Source organism: Lissotriton vulgaris, chromosome 5, assembly GCF_964263255.1.
Source record: "Lissotriton vulgaris chromosome 5, aLisVul1.2, whole genome shotgun sequence".
In the NCBI taxonomy this organism is placed as follows: Eukaryota; Metazoa; Chordata; class Amphibia; order Caudata; family Salamandridae; genus Lissotriton; species Lissotriton vulgaris.
The window spans coordinates 1,500,130,884-1,500,145,711 of record NC_141693.1 but is presented as its reverse complement, the minus strand read 5'-3'; the positions used below and the strand labels follow the sequence as shown (position 1 = coordinate 1,500,145,711).

The 14,828-nt window shown below is 48.3% G+C and overlaps 1 protein-coding gene across 2 annotated transcripts in view; it reads right to left on the bottom strand.

The window, feature by feature from the left end:
• Nucleotides 1-14,828, bottom strand: part of CIMAP3 (ciliary microtubule associated protein 3) — a 145,564-nt gene that overhangs the window by 89,351 nt on the left and 41,385 nt on the right. Inside the window, exon 1 of one of the 2 annotated variants that reach the window (XM_086920385.1) lies at nt 13,883-14,295. The exons of the other annotated variant lie outside the window; for it this stretch is intronic. Coding sequence (XP_086776511.1) covers nt 13,883-14,021 — 139 coding nt within the window. The 5' untranslated portion in view covers nt 14,022-14,295. Of the gene's footprint in view, nt 1-13,882; nt 14,296-14,828 lie in introns of those variants that run through there. 2 annotated transcript variants of the gene reach the window in all.

Sequence of the window (14,828 nt, the reverse complement as noted above, 5' to 3'; positions counted from 1 at the left end):
CCTCACCAACGATCCCACCACCGCCAGAGCCAACCTACACGAAGGGATGAAAGATGTCGCCGACTGGATGAGAAACAGCTGTCTTAAACTGAACTCAGACAAGACGGAAGTCCTCATCCTGGGATCATCACCCTCCGCCTGGGACGACTCCTGGTGGCCCCTGGCCCTGGGCACCGCCCCCAAACCTACAGACCATGCACGCAACCTGGGCTTCATCCTGGACTCCTCCCTGTCAATGACCAGACAAGTCAACGCTGTTTCTTCCTCGTGCTTCAACACCCTGCGCATGATCCGTAAGATCTTCAGATGGATCCCCACTGAAACCAGGAAGACCGTCACCCAGGCACTCGTCACCAGCCGACTGGACTACGGGAACGCCCTCTACGCCGGAACTACAGCCAAACTCCAGAGAAGACTCCAACGAATCCAGAACGCCTCCGCACGACTCATCCTGGACATCCCCCGACACAGCCACATCACCGGACACCTGAGAGAACTGCACTGGCTCCCCGTCAGCAAGAGAATCACGTTCAGACTCCTCACCCACGCACACAAGGCCCTACACGACCTGAGACCCAAGTACCTCAACGACCGAATGACCTTCTACACGCCCACGCGCCAGCTACGATCTACCAGCCACGCACTTGCCACCGTACCTCGCATCCGCAGAACCACCGCCAGAGGAAGATCCTTCTCCTACCTGTCAGCCAAGACCTGGAACTCCCTCCCCACTCACCTTCGACATACCCAAAACCATCTCTCCTTCAGGAAGCAACTCAAGACCTGGCTGTTCGAGCAGTAACACACCCCTTTCCCCCAGCGCCTTGAGACCCTCCCGGGTGAATAGTGCGCTTTATAAATGTCGTGATTGATTGATTGAGGGTGGGTCATTAGTTGGAGAATTCTGCCCAGTGTGAATCCTCGAGCAATTTTGAAAAGAAAGGGAAAAGTTTCAAGACAAATTAGAGATTAGCAGAGAGGGGGCATGAGGGCCTCCATGGAATCTATCCTGCCAAAGGTGAGACCCCCCCCTCTCCCTGCTTGTAGAGTGCACTCTTGATATGGCTTTAAGTTCAACATTCTCAGCCATTTTGTTAAGACCACTCCTCAGGGTCCGTCCCCCTCCCCAACAGAAACCTTCCCATCACTCATTTTCGTTGTTTCCCTCAGCCTAGCCAGGAGACTCCGAACTCTTGGGTAAGCTTAGAGCTTCATCTTGCGGCCATATAAGAACTGTAGGCTACATCGTTATGCTGGCTTTTGCTACAGGACCTTAGAACTACGTTGCCTGTTTGTTTGGTTAAGCTTAGAGCTACATCTTGTGGCCACAAAAAGAAATTAAGGCTTCCTTGTTATGCTGACTTTTACTGCAGGACTGTGGAACTACATCGCCTGTTTTTCTATGGCAGTGGTTCCCAATCCTTTTCAACCCGCAGCCAGGGCCGGACTGGGAACTGAAAGCAGCCCTGGCAAATTTTGCAAGACCAGCCCCCGTCCCGCGCACAGCAAGCAACCAAGCCCGACCGCTACTAGGGAGGTTTGGGGGGGGTTTGTCCTTTGAACACAGCCTGAAAACCTTTGAGAAATGCATATAATTAATAACTACAATCAGGACGTCATCAATGAATTAGGGCTCTAGGTTTAGATGTACAGAGCTGGGTCTATATATTTGGGAGCACATTTTTGCTCCTTGCAAAGAAGTAACCACAAGGCCCACAGTCCCAATTCATGATCAGGGATGTGGACTGTGTGTGGATTCTGATTTCGCTTTTCCAGCCTAGCCATGCCCAAGCTGCGAGTGACCACTGAATAGCTTAATTTGAGCCTGTGGTTTCCGGGGCTCAGCACTTAATTGTCAACACCGGCCCTTCTGATAATCTGGCACATGGTGGCACTGTTTGTCTACTTTTAAGATGAAAACAACAGTAGTTATTTTATTCAATATGCATTTAAAAATGGCTAATGCCTGGCAACCAAGCTATTCTTGTAGCTTTAGGAGCCTTGAATAGTCAAATTGTCATTCTTCTAGGAGTGTGATCATTAAAAGCTGTATTGGTACTTTCATCGCGGCCCTGGCAGGGACAATAGCTAGTTCAGTGGCCTCCTGACGAGACATTTGACACTCATTTTCTTTTTTTACACATTAAGCACTGGACCACTGGTCAGTCCTTCAGAGTCCCATGAGTTCATGGGCATGGCAATTGGGGCTTGCTGATGTCAGCAGTCTCCTGCATCCATCGTCACGTCATCCATTGATGTGCACTAGTCTTACACAGCTGCAGTCTAGGTGTGGGACACCACTAGAAATACTCCCGCAGGGAGGGCGGGAGGCCATGCCTGTGGTAGAAGACAGTAACACCTTCTTTACAGATGATCCTAGTTCACAGGTATATTGGCCCTGCTGCAATAGGGACACTGTAAGTAAAACTTTCAGAATGTGGCACTTGCCTGCCATGAATGGGTGGGATATCTTCACCAAAGTTGGGGTCACCCGGAAACATTTGCTAGACCTCCTGACCAGGAAAGAAACAATACAGGGGCTTGATTCACAGAACTAACTTAGGACAAAATCCTAAATTTACTACCATTTTGATATTCATAGAAGCCACTTACTCATTTTGGTATTCACAGAAGGCACTTACTAATTTTGGTATTCACAGAAGTTAGGAGTCCTAACTTTAGGACTCCTAAATGCCTGCTGTGAATACCGAAAGTCTTAAAATTAGGATTTTTCTCAGTTTAGTAGTAGTAAAGTTAGGACTCCTAGCTTTAGGACTCCTAAATGCCTTCTGTGAATACCGAAAGTCTTAAAATTAGGATTTTTCTCAGGTCAGGTTAGGTGAAATGACAGACCATTTGCAAAGATGAACTGGTCACTTTTCAGTTGCTGTGTTCAGGTCTGTTACCAGTGGGTGAAACTTTAACCCAGGCAGAATTAACGTAATTTTAGCAAACTGAACCAAAGAGTCATCAGATGTGCCTTTTATTAATGTTATTTGAAGTAATAGTGCCTTTTTTCGAAAGTGGTGTCTGAGAGATAAACCCAACAAAACCTTAATTTAATATACCCAAAATCACAGGAGTAAATACATGGAATGGTTTCCTTAAGAGCACATGATTATTCCAGTAACCAAAAGAAACCAATAAACACTGGAATAATCCTTAACCTTGAGCTCTGAGCAGAGTCGGCCTTTCTCAGGGTAGTAAAAAAGTAGACAGGAGCCCTTGTTGCTGGTGAATAAATAAGGTTAGGGGGGGGGGGGGGGGCTTTTGTGCACACAGGACAGCCCGCTGCTGATTGCATAAATAGAGGTGACTGGCCTCTGAACACATCTTTACCACCCCTGCCTCTCCCCCACTCTACAGATTATGCACAGATTCGCATTTTTCGTTGGGGCCAGGTTATTTATTGGAGAGGGTTGGGTTAGTAGCGTGTGTCAGGAGGGGGTGTGAGAGGAGAAGGCAGTGGAAGAAAGCCTGCTGAAACTGTACCTGCAGCAGTACTGGAGCCAGGAGACAGGGACTCTACTGTCTTCAGGACCTTAATACAGGCAGCTCCCTACGCCCCTCTAAAAATTGGCGGCCTGGGCCCCGCTCGCCCATGCCAAAAGTCGGCCCTGGTTCTGAGCTAAAATGGTACCCGCCGTAAAGCACTTTAACGCCTTGTGTTGTTGAGAGCAATAAGCGCTGTGTAAATGCAATCAGAATAGCGCTTTGTCTAAAATCAGCCAGGTGCCTCGTGTATTACGTGCCGGTGCGCCCCTTTTCTGCTGTCAGCCAGAAAGGCGGTGGATGGGCAGACGAGGCCGCATCGGCGATTTAACAACATGGTCTAGTCTTGTTATTTCAGCTCCAATCTTCTGTAATCACGATAGGCATTAAATCAGTTTATCTCATTTCAGACTTGGAAGAACGGCAGCTCTTTATGAGCCTACATCTCAGTTGGTTGTGGGAGTACGTTCCAGTGTGCTCCCTGCTGCAACAGGACCTGCTGGGTTTAGGGCCAACGTTTTATTTTTAGGTCTCGCCTTTACCATTCCGCAGGAATGGGAAATGGGGAGAATTCAAGTCGGCAAAATCATCTTCAAACCAAGGGCTTTCAGCCCCGCGGTTTTCTTGCAGTTCACGTGAATCACATGAGCAAACATGCACGAGCATTCACGGCCAGGGCTTCTCTTCCCCCAGCAGCACTCCTCCTACACCAGCAACTCCCCCCTCCCACACCAGCACCTCCCCTCTCTCTCCCCGACAGCACCTCCCCTCTCTCTCCCCGCAAACACAGCCTTGCCGTAGCAGCACTCCTCCCACACCAGCAACTCCTCCTACACCAGCAACTCCCCCCTCTCACACGAGCACCTCCCCTCTCTCTCCCCGCAAACACAGCCTTGCCGTAGCAGCACTCCTCCCACACCAGCAACTCCCCCCTCCCACAACTCCCCCCTCCCACACCAGCACCTCCCCTCTCTCTCCCCGCAAACACAGCCTTGCTGTAGCAGCACTCCTCCCACACCAGCAACTCCCCCCTCCCACACCAGCACTTCTACTCTCTCTCCCCGCAAACACAGCCTTGCCGTAGCAGCACTCAGCACTCCTCCCACAACAGCAACTCCCCCCTCCCACACCAGCACCTCCCCTCTCTCTCCACGCAAACACGAAATAAACACCAAGCACAGCTCACCATGCCTCTCCCCTCTCCCTTGCACCCACTCTTTCAGAGACACGCTTTCCGTTCGTGCAGCAGGTGCAGTTGCACCGTGTTTCCGACACATCTTTGTGTTTCTTTTAATATTAAGTAATGGCGGCCTCGCATCTTCTTTAAATATATATTTGGTGGTGACATGCAACGTCCTACAAGGTCCTTCTGAGTAAACACCAAGCACAGCTCACCATGCCTCTCCCCTCTCCCTTGCACCCACTCTTTCAGAGACACGCTTTCCGTTCATGCAGCAGGTGCAGTGGCACCGTGTTTCCGACACATTTTTGTCTTTCTTTTAACATTAAGTAATGGCGCCCTCGCATCTTCTTTAAATATATATTTGGAGGTGACTTGCGCTGTCACTTACAACGTCCTGCAGGGTCCTTCTGAGTAAACACCAAGCACAGCTCACCATGCCTCTCCCCTCTCCCTTGCACCCACTCTTTCAGAGACACGCTTTCCGTTCGTGCAGCAGGTGCAGTGGCACCGGCCTCAGGAATCGATGACAACAAATAATTTCCCTGTCTTTCACTTGCTGGAACACATACACAAACAAAGATCTCTAGTCGTGTCTCTTGGTTATCCTATCCCAATCACGCCCGCCAACACGCACAAACAGCCAACAGACTTTAACTCTTTTCCATTCACGCACGGAAACACGCACACGTTGACCACATTTAGACGTGCATCTTGCAAGCAAACACCCCCTGCCTTGTGTCTCATTCATTCATCTCCACGTTTCTGCCTTTCATATTCAGACATGCACTTTTTTTTCATTTAAAGCATAAAACCCTGTCTTTCAATTGCTGAAACAATTACACCAAATCATCTCTCTGTTCCATTCACCATGCAAGGCAACATGCTCAAACAGTCCACCAAAAACATCTCTCTGGTCGTAGTTCTTGCTTATCCTATCCCAATCAGGCCCGTCCACACGCACGACAGTCACAAACAGCCCTCGGACATTTTTCTTCCATTCACCCAGGGAAACACGAACACGTTCACAACATTTAGACGTGCATCTTGGAAGCATACCCACCCTGCCTTACCTTATCCCCCCCTGTTTATTAAACTTCAGTCTCATTCATTCATCTGCACGTTTCTGCCTTTCACTCACGCAAATACGTACTAAAAGAACAAACACTCTAGACTCTTTCACATTCATGCACGACAAATTCTTTTTTTTCTGCTTTCATTTCCCCTCTGTAAGGTGGGGAGGGGGCCAGAGCCAAACGTCTGGGGCCTAACCACCCCAGGAGACTGAATTGCTTTCATCACAGTCGTAAAGATTCTAATCTGTTGTCGGCCATCCGCTGGGAAATGCAAATGTTAACTAAAGAGACCGAAAGGCGCCTTTTTCCGGCAAACAAGAAAGCAAGGGAAGTAACTTTAGAAACAACTTTAGAAACAATGTGCTGTAAGTGCACGCTTTCAACACAGATTTTAACATAGCAGACACAATTACAGGTATAAAAACATGCTAATTTGCAGTTCAGTAATGCTGTAGTATGTATGAATGAGACTGTTGGTGTGCTAAATACGGCTGTGGTGGTGCAGAGTGATGCCGTGTTGTTGCTCAATGGTACAGTGGGGGTGCAGAATGATAATGTGGTCTTGCTGCGTGTTGCATTGGAGGAGCCCAGTGATGCCGTTGTTGGGAGAAGTGCTACTATTGTGGTCATGAGTTATGCTGTGGTGGTAATCATTGAACACCAACACAGCACCACTCATCACCAGCACAGCAACACTCATCACAACAACAGCATTACTAAGCACCACACTAACAACACTCAGCAACACACCACCATCACTCTACAACACCACAACAGCATCATTCAGCAACAACACACTATCACAAAACAAAGACACACCAGCACTTATCACCACCACAGCACCACTCATCACCACAACAGCATTACTCAGCAGACAAACGTCACACAAACAGAACATGTACGCTTTCACCAGGCACACACACCAACAGCTATCAATGGACGCTTTCACCAGCCGTACACACACACCAACAGTCATCAGTTCATGCTTTCACCAGGCATACACACACACACACACACACAGACAGCAGTCCATGCTTTCAACAGGCATACACACCGCCGGCCATAAGTGCACGCTTTCAACAGAGATTTTAACATAGCAGACACAATTACAGGTATAAAAACATGCTAATTTGCAGTTCAGTAATGCTGTAGGATGTATGAATGAGACTGTGGGTGTGCTAAATACACCTGTGGTGGTGCAGAGTGATGCCGTGTTGTTGCTCAATGGTACAGTGGGGGTGCAGAATAATAAGGTGCTATTGCTGTGTGTTGCATTGCTGGAGCTCACTGATGCCGTTGTTGGGAGAAGTGCTACTGTTGTGGTGCAGAGTTATGCTGTGGTGGTAATCATTGAACACCACTCTACAACGACACTGCAGCACTCATCACCACCACTCATCACCACTACAACATTACCCACCAGACAAACGTCACAGAAACAGAACATAAACAGTGCATACATACTACCTATCAAAAAATTTAATGTGAGACAACAAAGGACAATGCAGAGCGGCGAGACAAAACACGTACGGCGAAACACTAAAGAAAACGAAGCAACAGCGACATAAAATTTTTTTTTTACAGGATGTGAGCTCAGACGGAAGTAGACTACAGGACCCGCATACCAGAACGACACGCGCAAACATAACTCAATGCATGGCGAAGAGACGAACTAAATAGCAGCCATTGATAGCATGAAAAAGCACACTCAAAAGAAAGGAGCCGGACACAAGCCAAGTGCGAGCAAAGAAAGACCCAAGAACATAATTACATGCACATCACAAAAAGGAAATTCAGAGGAAAAAGTGTACAAATTAACAAAGGCACTCTTTAATAATATTTAAAAAAAAAGTAATTACCTGTCGATCGTAGCAGCTCAGTCAGTGAAATGTAGAGATTACAAAACTAACACACTAAGAGAACATAAACAGTGCATACATAATACGTTTAACTAAACCAATAAAAAACAGCAACAAAAAAACGCCAAAGCATAGCGGCGAGACAAGCCACATACGGGTCAAACACCACCCAAAGACAAGCCAAGCGCGACATAAAATAAAAAACAGAGTGTGAGCTCAGGCGAAACTAAAATACAGGAACTGCATACCAGGACGACACTAGCAAACATGAGTCAATGCATGGCGAACAGACAACTTAGATACGAGGCAGTGATAGCATAAATAAGAAGAAAAGAGACACACAAGGCAAGTGCGACCTAAAAAATTGCTAACTCCAGAATTACATTACATTCACAGCAATGAAAACTTACACAATTTTGAGTAACAAATAACAAAGGCACTCTTTAAATATTTTTTTTTAAAAAGGCAATTACCTGTCGATCGTAGCAGCTCAGTCACTGAAGTATACAGATCAGACAAACTACACACAAACAGACACAGTGCATACATAATACGTTGAACCAAAAAATAAAAACAGCACAAAAATTAGCACAATACTTAGCGCCAAAAATAGCCTGATACGAGACAGACACGAGCCAAATACAAGGCTGTTGAGAATTACAAAAAAACACGGTGCGAGCTCAGGACAAACTAGACTTCAGGACCCGCATACCAGAAGGACACGCGCAAACAGAAGTCAATGCAGGGCGAAGAGACGACCGAAAATATTACAATTACATGTCAATCGTAGCAGCTCACTCAGTGAAATGTAGAGATCATAGAAACAACACACAAAGAGAACATTTAATAAATTCATAAAAAAAGTATAATAATTAAAATAAAAGATATAAAGGAAAATACCAAGCAAAACACAACACATTCAACATCTTTATAAAAATGGATATTTGAAAATAACACTATGTTGCCCCAACTCGCACATACGCTAAGGGAGGAATACCAATACATAACCAAAATACATAATAAAAGGAATAAACATAACCATATACTACATAAATACATAATCAAAAGTTTGCCATTCAAGAACTTCTACTATTTCCAAAGATAATCAGCAAGTACATACAAAAATATAACAACGTTCAAAATTTAAAAAACATGACACATAAGAAAATATACATTGCTATATATAACATTACAATTATTAGAAGATCTATCGTTTAGAACAGTACAAAAATATAGTCTAAGTACAGACGGTATAAAATACACAAGTCGCAATACAAAAACATCAATAATACATCCTAATAAATAATTTCTTTAATAAGTATATAAACACAAGTAATAATACATTCAGCTTCATGTACTAAATGTTATAAAAATTACATCTTACCTGTCAAACGACGCAGCAACAAGAACGGAAGAAGAACACGCCTTTCCTGCACGAACATTCACACCAATCTGGAAAATTCCCCGTGACGCACGTCAAACGCAACGCTACGTCACAAAACGTAGAGCTGCGATTGGCTAGAAATTACGTCACACTAAACATTACATCACATCACAATAAAAAAAAAACTAGAACGCTAATCTCCCTTACGTAACAAACGTAAAGGAAATACATAGCGTACGACATTTTTACATAACAAAAAAAAACACAGTTTAAAAACATTCACTAAACACTTATAATCCCAATAGAAATACACAAATACACACACACATTACATTAAAAATATAAATTAACACATGCAAGACACTCACATATGCAAATCACACATGCAACGCCACTCACACATGCAACGCCACTCACACATGCAATGCCACACACACATGCAACGCCACACACACATGCAATGCCACTCACACATGCAACGCCACACACACATGCAACGCCACACACACATGCAACGCCACACACGCATGCAACGCCACTCACGCATGCAACGACACTCAAACACGCAACGCCACTCAACCACGCAACGCCACTCAACTACGCAATGCCAATCAACAGCGCAACGCCACTCACACATGCAACGCCACTCAACAACGCAACACCACTCAACAACGCAATGCCACTCACACATGCAACACCAATCACACATGCAACGCCACTCACACATGCAACGCCACTCACACATGCAACGCCACTCAACCACGCAATGCCACTCAACCACGCAACGCCACTCAACCACGCAACGCCACTCAACCACGCAACGCCACTCACACATGCAACGCCACTCACACATGCAACGCCACTCACACATGCAACGCCACTCAACCACGCAACGCCACTCAACCACGCAACGCCACTCAACAACGCAACGCCACTCACACATGCAACGCCACTCACACATGCAACGCCACTCACACATGCAACGCCACTCAACCACGCAACGCCACTCACACATGCAACGCCACTCACACATGCAACGCCACTCACACATGCAACGCCACTCACACATGCAATGCCACTCACACATGCAACGCCACTCACACATGCATTGTCACTCACACATGCAACGCCACTCACACATGCAACGACACTCCACCACGCAACACCACTCAACTACGCAACGCCACTCAACTACGCAACGCCACTCAACTACGCAACGCCACTCACACATGCACCGCCAATCACACATGCAACGCCACTGAACGATGGAACGCCACTCAACAATGCAACGCCACTCAACAACCCAACGCCACTCAACGACGCAACGCCACTCAACAACGCAACGCAACTCACACATGCAACTCCACTCAACTACACAACGCCACTCACACATGCAACGCCACTCAACAACGCAACACCACTCAACAACGCAACGCCACTCACACATGCAACACGAATCACACATGCAACGCCACTCACACATGCAACGCCAATCACACATGCAACGCCACTCAACAAAGCAACGCCACTCAACCACGCAACGCAACTCAACCACGCAACGCCACTCAACCATGCAACGCCACTCAACCACGCAACGCCACTCACACATGCAACGCCACTCACACATGCAACGCCACTCACACATGCAATGCCACTCACACATGCAACGCCACTCACACATGCAACTCCACTCAACTACGCAACGCCACTCACACATGCAACGCCACTTACACATGCAACGCAAATTACACACGCAACGCCACTCACACATGCAACGCCACTCAACAACGCAACACCACTCAACAACGCAATGCCACTCACACATGCAACACCAATCACACATGCAACGCCACCCACACATGCAACGCCAATCACACATGCAAGGCCACTCAACAAAGCAACGCCACTCAACCACGCAATGCCACTCAACCACGCAACGCCACTCAACCACGCAACGCCACTCAACCACGCAACGCCACTCACACATGCAACGCCACTCACACATGCAACGCCACTCACACATGCAACGCCACTCACACATGCAATGTCACTCACACATGCAACGCCACTCACACATGCAACGACACTCCACCACGCAATGCCACTTAACTACGCAACGCCACTCAGCTACGCAACGCCACTCAACTATGCAACGCCACTCACACATGCAACGCCAATCACACATGCAACGCCACTGAACGATGCAACGCCACTCAACAATGCAACGCCACTCAACAACCCAATGCCACTCAACGACGCAACGCCACTCAACAACGCAACGCAACTCACACATGCAACTCCACTCAACTACGCAACGCCACTCACACGTGCAACGCCACTTACACATGCAACGCAAAATACACATGCAATGCCACTCACACACGCAACGCCACTCTAACACGCAACGCCACTCAACAATGCAACGACACTCAACCACACAACACCACTCACACATGCAACACCAGTCACACATGCAACGCCACTCACACATGCAACGCCAATCACACATGCAACGCCACTCAACCACGCAACGCCACTCACACATGCAACGCCACTCACACATGCAACGCCACTCACACATGCAATGCCACTCAACCACACAACGCCACTTAACAACGCAACGGCACTCACACATGCAACGCCACTCACACATGCAACGGCACTCACACATGCAACACCAATCACACATGCAACGCAAATCACACATGCAACGCAAATCATACACGCAACGCAAATCATACACGCAACGCCACTCACACACGCAATGCCACTCACACACGCAATGCCACTCACACACGCAACGCCACTCAATGCAACGCCACTCAACCACACAAAAACACTCACACATGCAACGCCACTCACACATGCAACGCCACTCAACCACGCAACGCCACTCAACCACGCAACGCCACTCACATATGCAACGCCACTCACACATGCAACGCCACTCAACCACGCAACGCCACTCACACATGCAACGCCACTCACACATGCAACGCCACTCACACATGCAACGCCAACCACACAACGTCACTCAACAACGCAACGCCACTCAACCACGCAACGCCACTCACACATGCAACGCCGCTCACACATGCAACGCCACTCACACATGCAACGCCACTCACACATGCAACGCCACTCACACATTCAACGCCACTCACATATGCAACACCACTCACACATGCAACGCCTTTCACACACGCAATGCCAGTCACGCAGGCAACGCCAGTCACGCACGCAACACCACTCACACACGCAACACCACTCGCACACGCAACGCCACTCGCACATGCAACGCCACTCACACCCACGCAGTGCCACTTTTACCCACACAGCACCACTTTCAGACACACAACGCCACTCACACCCACGCAAGCCCACTCTCACACACGCAACGCCACACTCACCCATGCAAAGCCAATCACACACGCAACGCAACTCACACACGCAACGCCACTCACACACGCAACGCCACTCACACACGCAATGCCGCTCACCCATGCAACAACACTCACACATGCAACACCACTCACCCACGCAACGACACTCACTCAAAGCCACTCACACCCACGCAGTGCCACTTTCACACACACTGTGCAGTGCACAATAGGTCTCGCAGTAGGAAAGTTGGAGATATTGGTTTTGTAAATCACAAAGCCCTTTATGTTTTTAACATGCAAAATAAAAAAAAAGGCACTGTTATTTGCAATTGTAATAGCTCCAACTTTCCTACTGCGAGACCTATTGGCAACGCCAGTGCTTGTTATGTTATTTGGGGCTCACTCCTCTAGGGAAACTGTGTGAGAAACTGGAAAAGCAAGCCCCTCTACCCAGCCAAAATGCCAGAGGGTGCTGAAGTGGCAACACTCGCCCTTTGACCCCTAGTGACTACACAGGGTTGTCCCCTTGTGCCAACCTTTGCCCTCTGCTGTGAGGTCAAGCAGATGACAAGAAATGGAAACTACTGCCTGTCTGGTCACTGCTTTCATGACACCCGAGGCCACAAGAAAGAACAGTTGAGCAAGCCAAGGTTGAACCCCCAATTTCTCGCCATGGTGTGCACATGTCAGCTCCTTCGCACTGCCTACAACATCCCCTTAACCGTGTTGTGGCAGAACTGCCACTGCACAATCTATGCCCATTCCATCTTTGGCCTCTCTGATGATTAATATGTGTTCGTATTGTAACAGTGCCTGTCACCATCTGCACTCTAAGGACACATCTATTTGATTTTGCGCAGGTGCTTCAGAAGCCGTATATGTTAAAGTTTTTATTTTGGGCCATAGATGTGTAGTGCAGACTGAGTTGCCCGGTAGTAAATTCCAGCCTCGGCATTCAGGAGAAAAGAGACATACGCAGTGGGTTCATTAGACCACCATGCTGCTAACGTACCAGTCCCTTGTCTCACACCTGACCACAGACTATTCCATTTTAAAATGTAAACCTTGATATCAGCTTGAGCTCCGCCGAGCTGACAGATCACACCTTGACATCACGACCAAGGAGTCCATGTAACACACCAAAGGGCCTCTGGGTGATGTAGTGTTTGCTTCATGTGAACAAATGCACCTGATAGGGAAAGCCTGGGACAGGAGTCGTGCTGTGCTTAAATTGCCCCCTGTGAGAAAAATGATGAGAGAGATGTGTAACTGAGAGCTCAAAAGGTCTCAAGATTAACGGATTCCGGAACCCTATTCCCGGCTCCTCTGCTGACAATCTGTGTTGCCGCGTGAGTCTCCATTCACTCTGCTAAAATCGGCCGCGAATTACAAACCTCACCCGAGAAGTGCCGGACAAAGTCCATGCTGCTCTTCCGGTTTTGTGCATGCAACAGTCACTAGCGGAAGTGAACGAACAGCGTGACACTGAACAAACAACCTGTACTTACGAGCAAGGAGAGTCCTGGCAGGCGCAGATAGTCCACAACGCCACAAGCTCAGGCGTGAGTGAGTGGCAGCACAACCATCCTCGCACCCCGATATCTGGCGCAACACTGCAGAGATTATCTGGCCCACATTCCTTTGCATTTGGTGTACCCTCCTGCGGGCGGCGGACAGGGGAAATTAAATTGTGGGGTACAGCTCTCTTTCCTGGCGGTCCCGGTCAGCCTCTCTGGCTCGGCCTCTGAATGCCTGCCTCGGCCTCCCCTCAGAATCACGCGCACTTTTTCCCAATCATGCGCATGAGCCCTGATCACTACCAGGCAGCCAGCAGACCACCCCACCCTAAAAAAAGAGAGCGGTGTGCAGTCGCGGAGGCGGGGACCTCTGTGCGCCGCATGTCTCCAACGACATCATCAGCGTCATGGGCCGGTGACAGACAGGTCAGGTGGTGTAGGGGTGTGAGTTTCATGAATTATGATGAATAGGGCGGCGCCGGCCTGCCGCCTGATCATAGTATTAGCCTAGCCTGCCTTAAATAATGAAATCATTGATTTGAAATCGGCGCGTCGGAGCACCACTGCCAGCATGAGAATGATGAATCGTGCTCACAGGGCTCAGTCAGACAGGTGTGCTTAATGTAAGCACTGTGTTCTATTGTTGGGGCCGATTTGGACCGACCGTGACTCACGCTCGGTCCAAATCGGCCCCAACAACAGAACCGGCCCCCTGTCACAAAACCGGCCCCCACCCCATCCAGCCGACCAGGGGATTGCCCGGTGCCCGGAATGACCAGTCCGGGCCTGCCCGCAGCGCCCTTAACCCAATGGCCATTGCCAGTGGCTCACCACTGCTATTTTTTTGGAGAGTGGGAGGGATGTAAGCCCGGCCTCTGGAGCTCTCGCAATTCTCTCCCTGAAAATAACTGGGATGAAGCTGATGAAGGTATTATAA